Here is a 14,036-nt window from a genome sequence, read left to right as displayed (position 1 = left end):
TTCAGAACTGTCACCGGGACTCTGGGGAGGGCCCCCCGCTGTCACCGAGCTGTGGGATGAGAACAGGTCACAGTCTAGCCACTGCAATGGTTTCAGTTCCACCAGATTTCTTCCCCGTAAGAGAAACTGGAGAATGGCTCTTTAGCATCCAGGAGGATGAGAATGGCTCTCCAGCACCCAAACAGGATCATGACTATCCAGTTTTCTGCCAACTTCAGGAGGGTAGAATCCCTTACAGGTCACACCGATACCATCTGTTTCAATAAACACCTCTAAGTTTTCTGCCTAAGCTCCCATGACAGGCTCTGAATCAACAATGAAATAGCACTTCTGCGGGTAAAGCTATTTAAACTCTGCAGTCAAAAAATCATATTTACAGGGCCTCCCTGGTGGCGCAAGGGGTTAAGACACAACCTATGAAGCTAACTGCAGCCTCTGCAGCACAAGTTCTATCCCCGGCCAGGGAGCAACTCACATGGTGCAGCAGACCTCTCCTGTCGCGCCCGCTGCTCCCCTCAGCAGTGTACTTCGGTCAGTCTGCCTGTTCTGTTCCCCGCTCTGTCTCTGGTGAATCCTCCCAAACCTTCCCCCACCCCCCGCACCTCTGGCCTGTACCCCAGCTCTTGTATGCATAAAAATAAAATAAATCTTTTTAAAAATCATATTTACATCGGCGTTGTCCCAAGGCAGCCCCAGCACCTTCCTTTCTTCTGGGTTAGGCCAGGGCCTGCTGCTCAGTCAGCATCCAGGTGGGCCCCCTGCAGAATGGACCTCAGGAAATTACTAAGGCCCAAGGAGGTGCAGAAGAGTGTTCTGGAGGATAGTGCAGAAATGAGAGACAAAGGACCCAAGTCAAAACCCCCAGGACATGGAGAGGGGAGTGTGCTGTGATGGATTCCAGATGAGGAAAAGGCCAGGTCAGGGGCCTGGCAATGTAGCCTTGTAAAGTTTTCCATGTGGCTCGGAAGCAGGCCACTAGACTTGGATGGATGGCCTGCTGGCGGGGTGGGCACACTTGCTCTGTAAAGGGCCACTTGGTAAAGATCTCACGTCTGTGTGTGTGTGTGTGTGTGTGTGTGTTTCTACCACCTTTTAAAAATGCCAAAGTTAACTACAAAGAAAGGCCACAAAAAAGAGCAGGATTAGGCCAAAAGCTGTAGTTTCCCGGTCTCAGACGTTTTCCGGTTCTCAATTACTAACCAACCGAGACACTTGGCTCCAATTCTACAACTTTAATGTCCAACAGAAGTATCATTCTTAGATTTTGAGACTAGAATCATCTGAGGAATATTTCCTACCTTTAAGTTAGCTACATTACAGGTTGGGAAAAAATAAGTTAATAACCAATATAAAACAACAAAATTAGGAGGCAACCATGAATCAGAGCAGAAATGGGATCAAAACAGAGGAGAGAAGAGCACAAGACACTGTGGTGATGGTTCATGGGTGAATTGATGGTGGGAATTTTAAGGGGAATACACAATGATGGAAAAGACACAAATTTAAAGAATTTTTAAAAATAACCAATATAACTCAGATCTCTGATTATTAAGGAATAAGCAGAGTTAATTATATTCATGGCTAATGGAAACCTCTCACACTATAGAAGGAGAGTGTACCTGCCTCCATTTTCAAGTCTCAACCTCTCATCTGTGGCCCCTCTTCAAGAACCTAGCAAAAAAAACAAACCCAGAGCAAGCAGAAGGGAGTAAGGGTAACAGCATTAATCAATGCGACTGAGGCAAAAAGCTATTTGAGATCAATAAAGTTGAGTCTCTAGCAAAACTGACAAAGGGAAAAGATAACACAGACTGCCACTAAAGGAAAACTACAAACAATTCTACACATAAATTTGACAATCTAAAAATAAAATGTGTCAATTCCTTGAAAAACACAAACTATCACAACTTACCAATATGAAATTGATAACCTGAACAGTCCTATAACCATTAGGGAAGTGGAATCCATGATTTAAAAATTCTGAAAAAAGAAACCTTGAGGCCCAGATGATCTCACTGGAGACTTCAAGTAGACATTTAAAGAAATTAACACCCAGTCTAAAGAACCTTCCAATTCAGGTTATGAAACCATTACCTTAATACCAGACTAAAATAATCTATCCAGTAGAAAGCTGCAGATCAGAACAATATCTCTCATGAATATAAACACAAAATCCTTAACAAACCCTTAATTTCCTTAACAATTAAGTATTTAGCAATATGCAAAGCTTCATACCATGACCAAGTGGGATTTAGTGCAGGTATGCAAGACTGGTTCAATATTCAAAAATCAATGTGACCCACCATATTAGGTCCAGAAAAATCACATGATACTGACTCAAAAAAAATTTTCCCAAAAATTCAATACTGATTTAAAATAAAAGCACACAGAAAAGTAGAAACAAGAGGGAAACTTCCACACTTGATGAAGAGCATTTACAAGAAACTTATATTTAGCATCATACTTAATGGTGCAAGACTGGATGCTATTAACAAAGTACAGCCTACTCATCAAGGCACAGGGAGGTCAAGAATTTGTCCAAGATAACACAACTAGTAAGTGGTCAAGCCAGGATTCAAACTCAAGCAGTTGGGCTCTGAGAGTCAATGTTTTTAAATCATGACACTGTGTAGCCTTCTTTAGTAATTTAAACGACAAGAATAGGCTATATTTCCCATACACGAAAACATAAGCAGTGGTTACCTACCTGTGATAGGATTACATCTGGGTTCCCCCTTTATTTTCTCCTATACCCTTGAAGTACTATAAAATAAGCAAGTAACTTTTAAAACAGAAAAAAAAAAAAAAACACTAACAAATACATAAACAATTACTCCAACAGCTTCTGCAGTCTTCAAGTAAAACCAAATCCTTTATTAAAAAAAAAAAAACATTAAAAAAGTCCTATCATGGGCCTTCCTGGTGGTGCAGAGGTTAAGTCTCAGCGCTGTGAAGCTATCACCAACCACTGCAGCATGAGTTCATGAGTTTGATCCCCGGCCAGGGAGCTGACACACATGGCACAGCAGACCTCTGCTGTCTCGCCCGCTGCTCCCCTCAACAGTGGATTTCAGTAGATCCGCTGCTCCCCTCAGCAAAGTATTTTAGTAGATCCGCCTGTTCTGCTCCCCAGTAGTCTCTGGTGAATCCTCTCACCTCCAGCACCTCTGGCCTACACCCCAGCTCTTGTTTGCATAAACAAAAATAAATCTTAACAACAAAAAAAAAGTCCTATCGTATTCTCTCTTGAACCTCATGCCAAAGAGAGTAAACTGATGATAAGCACTTCTTTCTCCAACCTAGAGGGATCACACTTAGGAAAATCAAACACTTGGACAGACAGGTCCAGGACTCACTTCCTCAAAATTCCAGAACCAAACAGGCCACTTAGCAGCAGCATTGTGCAGTTCAAAGATTCAGGGTGGAGCGTCTATAAAACCTACACCATTACTATTTCCAAAGCGGAACCAACAGCACTGGTCCTAAAAAGTGCTAAAAGGATCCCACGTTGAACCCAGTTTCAGATACATTCCATACTCACCTTTAGAAATCCAAAACGCCTGTTAGCAAATCACAGCCTGCCTTGTCCACAATGACCCGCAGTTCTTTGGAAGAGACAATTTAGTGTCAAAGCTAACAGTGTCCTAGAAATTGCTCAGGATCCTCACTAGAAAAAAGCCTCATCCCCAGGGAAATAGAGTCCCACAACATACACCCAAAGAAGTGTTATCTGGAAAATAAAAGTGTTCTGCTTTAATAACTTTTTTTAAAGATTTATTTATTTATGCATACAACAGCTGGGGTACAGGCCAGAGATGCGGGGGGTGGGGGTGGTGAGAGGATCCACCAGGATCCACAGGAGAGGTCTGCCTCGCCATGTGGGTAGCTCCCTGGCCAGGGATCGAACTCGTGCTGCAGAGGCTGCGGATTGCTTCATAGTGCGGTGCTTAATCCCTTGCGCCACCAGGGAGGCCCGGCTTTAATAACTTGAAGGGGTCTTTTAAATAAGCAGACCAAGCTTCAAATCACATGCCAACCCATTATTTTCTGCCCCTTCTTCTGCCAGAACTGTCCTTATCTTTCAGTACACTCTTAACATCACACCTCTTTATAACTGAGTATATCTTTATCCACTGGCACAATTTCAAAGTACTCAGTCCTAAGTAATGAAATTAGTGTTAAGTGTTTTATGTATCATCTGACACTCTTCCAAACAGTTTATTGGCTGTCCCACCTAACTTGGTGTGTGGGATTTTGGTATCATCAGCACTTTTGTGCAAAAGGAGAAATGAAGATACATGTAAAACTACCAGGAAGGTCAAGTCAGCTCAGGAATCTAGAACATGCTACCAGTTCTTACTGTTAGGGGAGGCACCATGTTCCCTGCTTCAGACTAGCTCCTGGGAACCAGGGGCAGGGCGAGCCACCATGTGAAGACACATAGCACAGAAGGCAGGTGGGCTCTGGGAAACTGAGCTCGCTTGTTCCTGCAGCCCTACCTGCACCCTAGTGCTGCTGGGAAGAGGGCAGTGGGGAAGAGAAATGTTGAGACACTGGGGAGATGGGTGGTGAAGCTGACAGTAATGGCCATTCTCTCGATTTGTGCTTTGATTTTGTCCCTTTAGTCCCAGACTTGCCTGGCCCCTTTCACCCCCTTGCTGTGGTTCCCCACTAGAAGGTACCTTAGACTTGTGGCAAGCTTCCAGGCCTCGGTGGTCCTCAGGCCGAGCCTGTTTGGTTGGACATTTGCACACGAAGGGATGAGTCATTTTAGGTGACTTATTGGGAAAAATATTCTCTCTTCTCTTCCCCTTCTATGCACACTAATTCTAGTAAAGCTCTTTCACACTAAGACTCTCCTTTGCCTTTGTGTACAGGGATGCTGGACTCCAACAGAGCTTTTGGGAGGGTCCCTGGGTACCCCTTGGTCACACGGTAACATTACCAGCAACTTTCAAGTATGGCCACTACATCAGTGGCTCCTTCCGGAACACAGACGACAGGATCAGTTTGATGAAATGCAGGCCCACCACAGCTGATGGCCCCAGAGTTGTTTTTCCTGGGGTCTGGAAAGGTGCCTAGCTAGCTGCAATGGTTTACAAGAGCATTTGTGCAATGGTTTACATACTTGGTGTGCAGATTCAATTGAGGAGGTTTCCCGACTTTTCAAAAGAACTGAGCCTGTAATTAAACTACCATGAAATGGTGGTTGCAGCCGCGGCACACACCCGCAGGCTTGGGTGACAACTGCAGTGAAATGGTGGATTGAAACGCTCAGAAAATGCATGCCTCCAAAAACTCAATTCAATAAAATAGCTTTATTGAACACATTCTTAAATCGACACCAACCACAATCCAGTGACTTTCTATTCTTACCTGCCAAGGGTAAGTGTAACTGTGATAGTCTTAATTCAAATTATAAAGCCCATAAATTGGTAGCCCAGGTACCAAGCCTGACACCAACAGATGAAACTTTTCCAACTATGAGACCACGGCACTTGAGGGTCCCTTCCAGGCCTGCAGGTGCTGACTCCAACCCAGCCAATTCATTACATCATGATGCGAAGATTCCAAATTTCTAACAGCTCCTCTGCCAAACAAAACTGCTTTCCCCGACTCAAACACCCAACGCAAATCATCCACCAGTTATTAAATTGGAAAATGCTCTCCCCTTGAGACACGTAAGACCTTGGAGTACTTAAATTAAAAAAAAAAAATCTCTCCCTAGCTGGGGTGGGGATGGTTCCTAATGCTTCCATTAGAATCGATTTCTTAAACAGCTGTTACCCCAATGCACTTGAAACAAGAGGGCCACCAAATAAGAACCATGCAGCTTCTTGATATAAAAGCACAAACTAATTTTATTATGCACTACACCTCCAAAGATTTAAAGAAATGCGTTTAACTTTGGAACTGTACTGCAATCATTATCATTTATACAATTTAATGGCAAGCTCACAAAATGAATTCCCGGCAATGTGCCTGGAGTCATACAGAACATCATCAGTGCAATTAAAATCTTTTGCAGAGTGGAGAGAAAGGGAGTTTTCGAGAAAATCACAACAAAGCCAACGAGCTTGCCAAATGAAGACAGACTCCAACAGAGACCCCCCACCCCTCCGCGGTCCGCAAACATTTGCAAACACAATTCAGGCAGGAGAGAACACCTAGGTAACATGGTTCAATTCCAGATGCCTCCCGGCTATGTGAAGCACAAGGAGTGAGAGGCTCACACTTATGAGTTGGGGGAGGCAGAGGGCCAGACCAGTAGAGAACAACCTTGTAAGTGCTAATAAGGTATCTCAGCTTTAACGACAGGGTAATGGAGGCGCTTGGGATGGTTCTGAACTGGGAAAAGGGAAGACAGGGCTCCCACAGGGGGATGGTGGTAAAGCAGCGTAGCCAGGACAAAGGTAAGCAAGTGTGAGGCTGGCAGGACCCGCAGGACTTAAGGACTTGCTGATGGGTGGCTGGGTGAGATGGGTCTGCCACCTATTCTGATTCAAAGGATTTTTTGTTTTCAGCAAGGATTACACTGCAGTGGTGGCACACTTCATCTGCATGAGAATTACTGGGACAAAGATGATTAAGAATGCAAATTAAAGGTATCCCTCCATTCAGTCAATCTAGAGTTGGGGGGGCAGGCACAAATTTCCCACTCCTAGTCATCACCCCCCCTTCATGTTCAAGTGGATGTGTGGGTGGGTGCGGTGGTGTTTATCACAACGGCAGAGTGAAGGAAAGGGATGATAATGCAGAGGGGGGAAGGGAAAAGCTTTTTCTACCTTTGAACATGAAAGTTAGATGCAACCAATACAGTCTTGTTTAGGCTTTTATGCTTATAATTACATTTAAAACACACAAAGACTGTGTGCCTCCACCAGAAAGAAGCTCAGTAGATACTCAGAGTGGGAGCTAGGCGGATGGGCTGAAGTTTCAGGAAATCAGTGAGGGAGGGCGTCACCTCAGGGCACTGGCTGCACCTACTTCCCACCACCCCCCCAAGTGAGGCCTTCCTCCCTGGAGCCTAAGGAGCCAATCAATTTGTGCTGAACTATCAGGTGTGAGCAGCACCTCCCCAGATAATGCCAAAAGCCCTCTGGATGTTGGGGGTGGGGGGGCGCGGAGGTGGGAAGAAGCTGGGTCACCGAAAATCATAGCCTTAAAGGAAGCCTTTCACAGCCTTGGAATCAAATTGAAATGGCTGAGTCCCAGCTACCTATCTCTCAGGGTGAGAAACTTCAATGTGCCTAGTCTTTAATTTTTTAAATGGGGATACAGGGCCTACCTGGTGGCACAAAGGGTTAAGCACAGCACTATGAAGCTATCAGCAGCCACTGCAGCTCAGGTTCTAGCCCTGGCCAGGGAGCTACCCACATGGCACAGCAGACCTCTCCTGTCTCCCCGCTGCTCCCCTCAGCAGTGTATTTCAGTCAGTCTGCCTGTTCTGCTCTCCACTCTGTCTCTGGTGAATCCTCTCATCCCCTGCACCGCTGGTCTGCACCCCAGTTCTTGTATGCATAAATAAATATTTAAAAATAAATAAATAAATAAAATGGGGATACAGGATCTATCCCAGGGCAGGGATGCCGGAAGGATTATGTAATGTGCTTAGAGTAATGCCTAGCCTTTGAGACAATTAACAAACAGCAAATGGCCGACTTTTCATGTCTTCAGAGTTGTCTAGAAAAGGAACCGGAGATATTTGCTTACAGCTCTGGGCTTGGTCTTCAGTGGAAGGAAACCTACTCCTCCCAAAAGGAATAATAGACATATTGGGCCTGCCGCTGGGCTGTTATTTAATGTGTTACTAAGGAAACACATAGGCCACATATTTGGGGGTTTATTTTTAAAGCTGTTTTAAATAATTGTGTTATTTTACACATTTAAAACTCTTGCTCTGAGAAGTATCCCATAGGCTTCCTTGATGGGGATCAAAAACACAAAAGCAGACCTCCCTGGTGGTGCAAGGGATTAAGATGCAACCTATGAAGCCCTCCGCAACCACTGGAGTTCCATCCCAGGCCGGCCAGGGAGCACATGGCACAGCAGACAGAGTCTCCTGCCTCGCCCGCTGCTCCCCTCAGCAGTGTATTTTGATCAGTCTGCCTGTCCTGCTCCCCACTCTGTCTCTGGTGAATCCTCTCACCCTCCACACCTCTGGCCTGTACCCCAGTTCTTGTATGTATAAATAAATAAATCTTTAAAAAGAAAAAAAAAAACGAAAAAAAAACACAAAAGCGCCTACCCTAAACCTTTCTGGTCTAGGCCACCACCTTCTATTAATTAAATTGACAATTACTGAACAAGATTTTTCTTATAAAATCCGTGAACTTGAGGGACACAAGTTACTTCGTTTCTCTACATAAGCTGCAGATCAGTGATCCAAGAGATGGACTAAAAGCATCAGTCAGGTTTTCCCCACTCAGGATCCATCCTCTTAAATAATCTACAGGGAAATGTGTGCTTGTGTCGCCCTAATGGACTGGAACTAGCTTTCCCCCTTTACCAACATCAGGTCAGGTCCATTTAAGCAGCAGAAGCAAACGCCTATGATGTACCAGAACTGTGACTAGGAGGCACAGTCTACAGGTTTCCCTTCAAAGACTCTCCAAGTCCAAGGGAAGAAATGGATATAGACACCATTAGGCTTTCCTGGGGCTGACTGGTCAGCCAGGGTTTGCTCCAACAGGCTATGAGAACCTCGCTGATCCCTGTGTAGCCAGCTCTTACAGGACTAGAAACAAACCATGTGTCGTTTTCCACCAGCCCAGGGAGGGGTTTCTTCCTTTTTTAAGATTTATTTTTATTTATTTATGCATACAAGAACTAGGGTATAGACCAAAAGTATGGCGGGGTGAGAGGATTCACCAGAGGCAGAGTGGGGAGCAGAACTGGCGGATCTCCTGAAATGCACTGCTGAGGGGAGCAGCAGGAGAAACAGGAGAGGTCTGCTGCGAGCCAGGCGGGCAGGGGATTAAACTGGTGCTGCAGTGGCTGGCGCTGAGACTTTAACCCCTGCACCACCAGGGAGGTCCTGGAGGGGTTTCTTCTTTTCAGCTTCAGGCTGAGAAATCGCAAAATGCTTTCTGGGCTAAATCCTCAGAGATGAGGAAAAATGAGATTATTTTTTAGCAAAAATGTCCTCGGTGACCTCATCAGGCGGAACACTAAATAGGAACCACCAGGCCCAATCTATAACTGCCCCAGTGGCCGCTGAGCACTAGCTGGGTTCTAGGCGTAACTAAGTTATATGGAAAGGCAACATGGTAACATAACTACCTGGCTCAGGTTCAATTCCATTAAAATCACATCATGGAACTGCATTACCATTTCTGACAAATGAGAAAAAGAAGACCATGAATCTAGGCTCCACAGGCATTTGACTCACCCTTGAGTCACATCCAATACTCACATGCCAAGAGTAATGCCTTTTGACTCATTACTATCAATTAAAATAAATGTTTTTGGAGACCTCACAGATGGTAGATTTCTCACTAAGATCCCCTTATTTCACAAGTGTGGATGCCTAGAGACAGTAGGGGTGACATGCCCCCCCCCCTCGAGTGATGGGGGAACACGGTGAGAATCAGCATTCTTTCTCACGAAACACTTTTGTAGGGACTCAGATCTCACATAGATGCATACATATACACACACCCCTCCTTGGTATTTCTAAAATGTTCTTCCCTTGCCATCAAACCTGGCTCAAGATTAAAAGGCTGGCAACTAAGAGTAATTGGCTGGAATTTCTCAAACTTTTTTTGCACACCCATGGTTCTCTCTCTGGCCCCAGAGTCAGCCCCAAGTATTCACTCCCTTTCTCTTCAAGCAGTGAAGGTTTGTCCCCAGTGTTGGAAGGGAACAAAGAAGCAGCCACTTTGAGCCATCTTTTCACAAGGCTGGTTAAGGCTTCAGGCAAGGACATTCGCAGGCGTGGAGTGCCATAATCTTCAGGATTCATCCCGAGACTACCGTCTTTAAGTTCAGAAAACCCCAGCTCCAAGACTGCAGGTTGAGTGTTCACAGGTGCTCACCACCAGGGATAATCCCTATAAAGTGCTCGTACTGGCTGGGCGACCTTGAACCACTATTACTTCCTCGAGTTTCACCTCTAATTGAAAATGCTAGAATGGCCACTAACAAGCCCTTCAGTCCGCGAGTAATTTCTGTACAAAACCTTAGCTACCTCACACCCCACGGGCTACAAGCCCCAATCACAATTTTATCTCCCGATTCTCCGCAGCAGGGTTCTTGCATTCCTGCATCCTCGACCTAAAAAATGTGGAAACTTAAAATGCATTGTTTTCTCCAAGTCACTTCGCGACCACGCACATACACTGTTATGAGTTGACCCTGCCGTGTTTTATAGAAACTTCCATAACATTAAAAGCACTAGGAGGTGGGCACGTTCCTTCCCCTTTTCAACCACAGAGAACTTGAGGTTCGGAAAAGCTGAGACACAGGCTAACGTCACATGTGAAAGCAGTCGAGAGGCTCCAGGACGCAAAATTAGTTCTCACTGCAAATCCTCGGCATGTTTATTAAACCTTGTGCCTTCGGAGATGGTCGGCGCGGGGCGCGGTGCAGAAAACACCGAGTACTCAGAAGTGAAAAAAAAAAAAAAAGGTGGCCGGGGGGGGGGTTAGAGAACGTGAAGACAACGTTTCAAATCGTGGAAACAGAGACGGTCGCTCCATCCAATGGGCGGCCACGGTGAAAAAGCAAGAGAAGGATGAGACGCTGCTAGTGGGACCTACGGGAAGCGCAGATTCACGTCTGCGGCACCCCCGGATTTAAAAGGCACCAGAAAAAAGACCCGCAGTCCTACTCCACCCCACCCCCCCCGCCCCCCCAGAGTAGAAGCACCCAGAAGAAAGCCTGCAAAATCCGCCTCCCCCTCCTAATTCCTGGACGCAGTTCCCGCCTCCCCAGCCCCGTTCGGGTCGGCTCTCCGTCTCGCCGGCCTCGGGGATCGGGGAGTTCCAGTTTCCGCGCCCAGACCTCACCTGCCCCCCCCACCCCCAATAGCCATCGTTTCCTTTTCCCGCCCCCCGTTCTTTTCCGGGGGCTCCGTCTCTTAGTGGATTGAATTCTGCGAGCGCGGCGGTCCCCGCCAAGCCCCGCGGCTCCCACGAGGTGAGCCCCCGCCCCCCACGAGGAGCGCCCCCGCCCCGGGGGGCATCCGCCCGTCTGGGACACTGGAAAAGGTCACGCGGGCAGCCCCGCGCGGCACAACCCCCCGCCGGGGCCCGCCGCGAGCTTCCCTCCCCGACTCCCGGGGTGGAGGGTGGGGGGAGTCCCGGCGCCGCGCGGCGCCACGGGGACCGGGTGGGGACGGCCGAGCCCGCGTGGGGCGCGGGAGGTGCGCCCGAAGCCCCCCCGGAGAGGCAGGGCCGGAGGAGACGGGGCGCGGCCCGTCCAGGCCCCGCGAGGAGGCCGCCACCAGGGCACGCGGGCCCGCAGCGCGCGCGGCACCGCCGCCCCGGAGGCACCCGAGCCGCCCGCATTGTTCGGCCCGCGCCGCGCGCCGCGTCCGGCTCCGGCTCCAGCACTCCGGGCGGCAGGGGCGGCCGCGGCGGGGCCGGGCAGGTGGCGGCCGCCCGCCCTCACCTTTGGCGCCGAGCTTGAAGTCGAGCGTGCTGTGCCGTGCTGCTGCCATAGTGCGGCGAGGCCCTGGGCCATGCCTGGGGGGGCGGCGCGGGAGGCTGGGGGCCGCGCGGCGGGTCCGGCGGCGTGCGGCGGGGGGGGCGCCGCGCCGGGGAGGCCGGGCGAGGAGTGGGCGGGGCCGCTGGGAGCGACCCAGGGCGCGGGGGCGGGGTCGCGCCGCCTCCGGGAGGGAGGAAGCGAGGCCGCGGGCAGCCCCGAGCGCGAGCGCGGGGCGTGAGGCCTCCCAGAGCAATGGTGGCAACGTGGGCGCCGCGTTCCCCGGCGTGCGTCACCAATGGCCGCGCCCCGCGCCGAGGATCGCGGGGCCGCTCCCGCCATCCGTTAGGTCACCTTAGGTGGAGACACCGCAGCCGGACTTCCGGGCGCCCCATCCCCTGCGCTTCCAGCGCGGCCTTCCCCGCCCCCCCCCAGCCGAGCCCCTCGCCTTTCCCGGCCGAGCCCAGAAAAGAAAACGCCGGGATCCGCCCCTGCCGTCTGAAAGTCCGACCGCCTTTCCCTTAACTCTTCCGGGGCTGCCGGCGAACCCTCGAGCACTGCGCTCCCCCTCTTCCTAGCCGGGGCTGCCTTTGCCTCTGAGGGCCGACTAGAAAGCTCGCGCGCTGCAGGGACCCAGGTTTTCCTGCCAAGTGGGAATGGGGGAGAAGCAAGCAAGCGGACCGCGTGATGAATGTGCATTTGGGGGACGGCAGCGCCCAGAGGGGCTCCTCCAGCGCCGCGCCTCCATGGCGCGCCGGTCCACCTCTCTGCGGCGGCTTGTCTTTGAATCGGGCGTCATGCCTGGGGTCCACGGAGATGCGGCAAAGCAAAGAACAGTAGTGTCCCTGCCCTCACTCCCTCCTCATCGCCCGGCCAACGGCTCCCGCTTCCCAGAAGCTCCACAGGAATTACTGTAATGGCAAGGGCAAAAGTCACATCAGTGAGCTCACCTAGAACCACAAAAAGGAGAACCCAGATGTTAGACTCAGCTCTCCGGCAGGCCACCCCCAGCGCCTGCTGTGCCGAGCCCCTTCCCTTTCTCCACCTGGGCCAGGTCTTTCCTTTAACAGGAAGGTTTACAATGTTCTTTAACAGACCATTCGGGGAAGAACCGGGCTTCCTTTTTAACAACTGCATTATTTTTTTTTTTCCTACCCAGGTCTCCTGTTTGTGACTGCGTGTTTTCCCTTCGGTGAATAAGGAGCCCCGAAGGCTCAATTCATTAGCTGTTCTGCTTCTGATCCATCTTTATTTCTGGACTCTTCTCCAGTTCTTGCTATTGCTCTGGAGTCGTGTAACTGGGAATGCAGGTGTCCTCCATCTAGTTGCAGGGGAAGTGGGGCTCCACAGGTCTCAAGTGTGCCTCTTCAAGGCGGGGGAGGCGCCACCAGCAAAGAGCCTGGGCAGTGACACAGGGCCTGGAACTAAAGGTCCTGCACTTGGCTTAATTCTTTGCTGTGATGTCTTGAAATTTCCTTTTGCCCCGGGCCTGCCCAGCAGCTTGCGTCCTGCAGTGCAGGGGACAGCAGCAGTGACCTCCACTCCCTTCGGGCTCCTGCTCCTGCTTGAGCTTGGGCTTGAAAGCCCAACACCAGTGGCTCACTGTTCTTCAACAAGGTGCAAAAAGATATGAGGGTCTCCCTGGTGGCGCAAGGGGTTAAGATGCAGCACTATGAAGCTATCCACAGCCACTGCAGCACGAGTTCGCTCCCCTGCCAGGGAGCTACCCACATGGCGCAGCAGACCTCTCCTGTCTTGCCTGCTGCTCCCCTCAGCAGTGTATTTCAGTCAGTCTGCCTGTTCTGCTCCCCACTCTGTCTCTGGTGAATCCTCCCCCACACACACACACACCCCTCTGGTCTGTACCCCAGTTCTTGTATGCATAAATAAATCTTTTTAAAAGAACATATGAAAATCGTTGAGATGCCTTGCTATTAACTAGGGAGCTAGTCAGAATAAAGTGGAGTTTAACAAAAACGCTTAATGATGTGGGCACAATGTCAGGGATAAATGGGCCTCGGTAGAGAACTGACATTGTTTGGGGATTTGGGGAAATTATTTTAAGAATGTTTGCAATGCAGGTATTATCCACAAATGACACAATCTTGGCCAGATTGCTAAAGATAGGGCATGGCTAGGAATCAAGGACTGTTGCTTTAAACACCTCCAACACTGGAAGGCTTTCTCATTATCTGGGTTTTCTAAGCTCAGCCCCCGACTTCAAGGCTTGCTACAGGACGAATCATGGCTTTGTTGCTGGGAACTGACCAGTGTAGCCTGTGCAGCTGCTGTCAGGGAATCTAGCAACTCATCCTGCAATGCAAAAGCAAGTGAGACTTACCCAATGACACTGACATTTTTTAAACAACTTCCTAATCCATGAGATCTTG

The 14,036-nt window shown here is 49.4% G+C and overlaps 1 protein-coding gene across 2 annotated transcripts in view; it reads right to left on the bottom strand.

Annotated features, from left to right (window-relative positions):
• The window catches only part of SMS (spermine synthase), a gene marked incomplete at its 3' end in the record, with an annotated part of 45,854 nt that extends 34,081 nt beyond the window's left edge, over window positions 1-11,773 (bottom strand). The window contains exon 1 of one of the 2 annotated variants that reach the window (XM_084259170.1): window positions 11,614-11,773. In XM_084259170.1, the coding sequence (XP_084115296.1) occupies window positions 11,614-11,662 (49 nt within the window). In that variant the 5' untranslated portion in view covers window positions 11,663-11,773. The remainder of the gene's footprint in view (window positions 1-11,613) is intronic. The other variant, XM_084259171.1, reaches the window with a different exon arrangement.
• Between the last annotated feature and the right edge of the window lie 2,263 nt (window positions 11,774-14,036).

Source organism: Talpa europaea (genome assembly GCF_964194135.1).
Source record: "Talpa europaea genome assembly, chromosome: X".
NCBI classification, from domain to species: Eukaryota; Metazoa; Chordata; class Mammalia; order Eulipotyphla; family Talpidae; genus Talpa; species Talpa europaea.
This window is presented reverse-complemented; position numbering and strand designations above follow the sequence as displayed.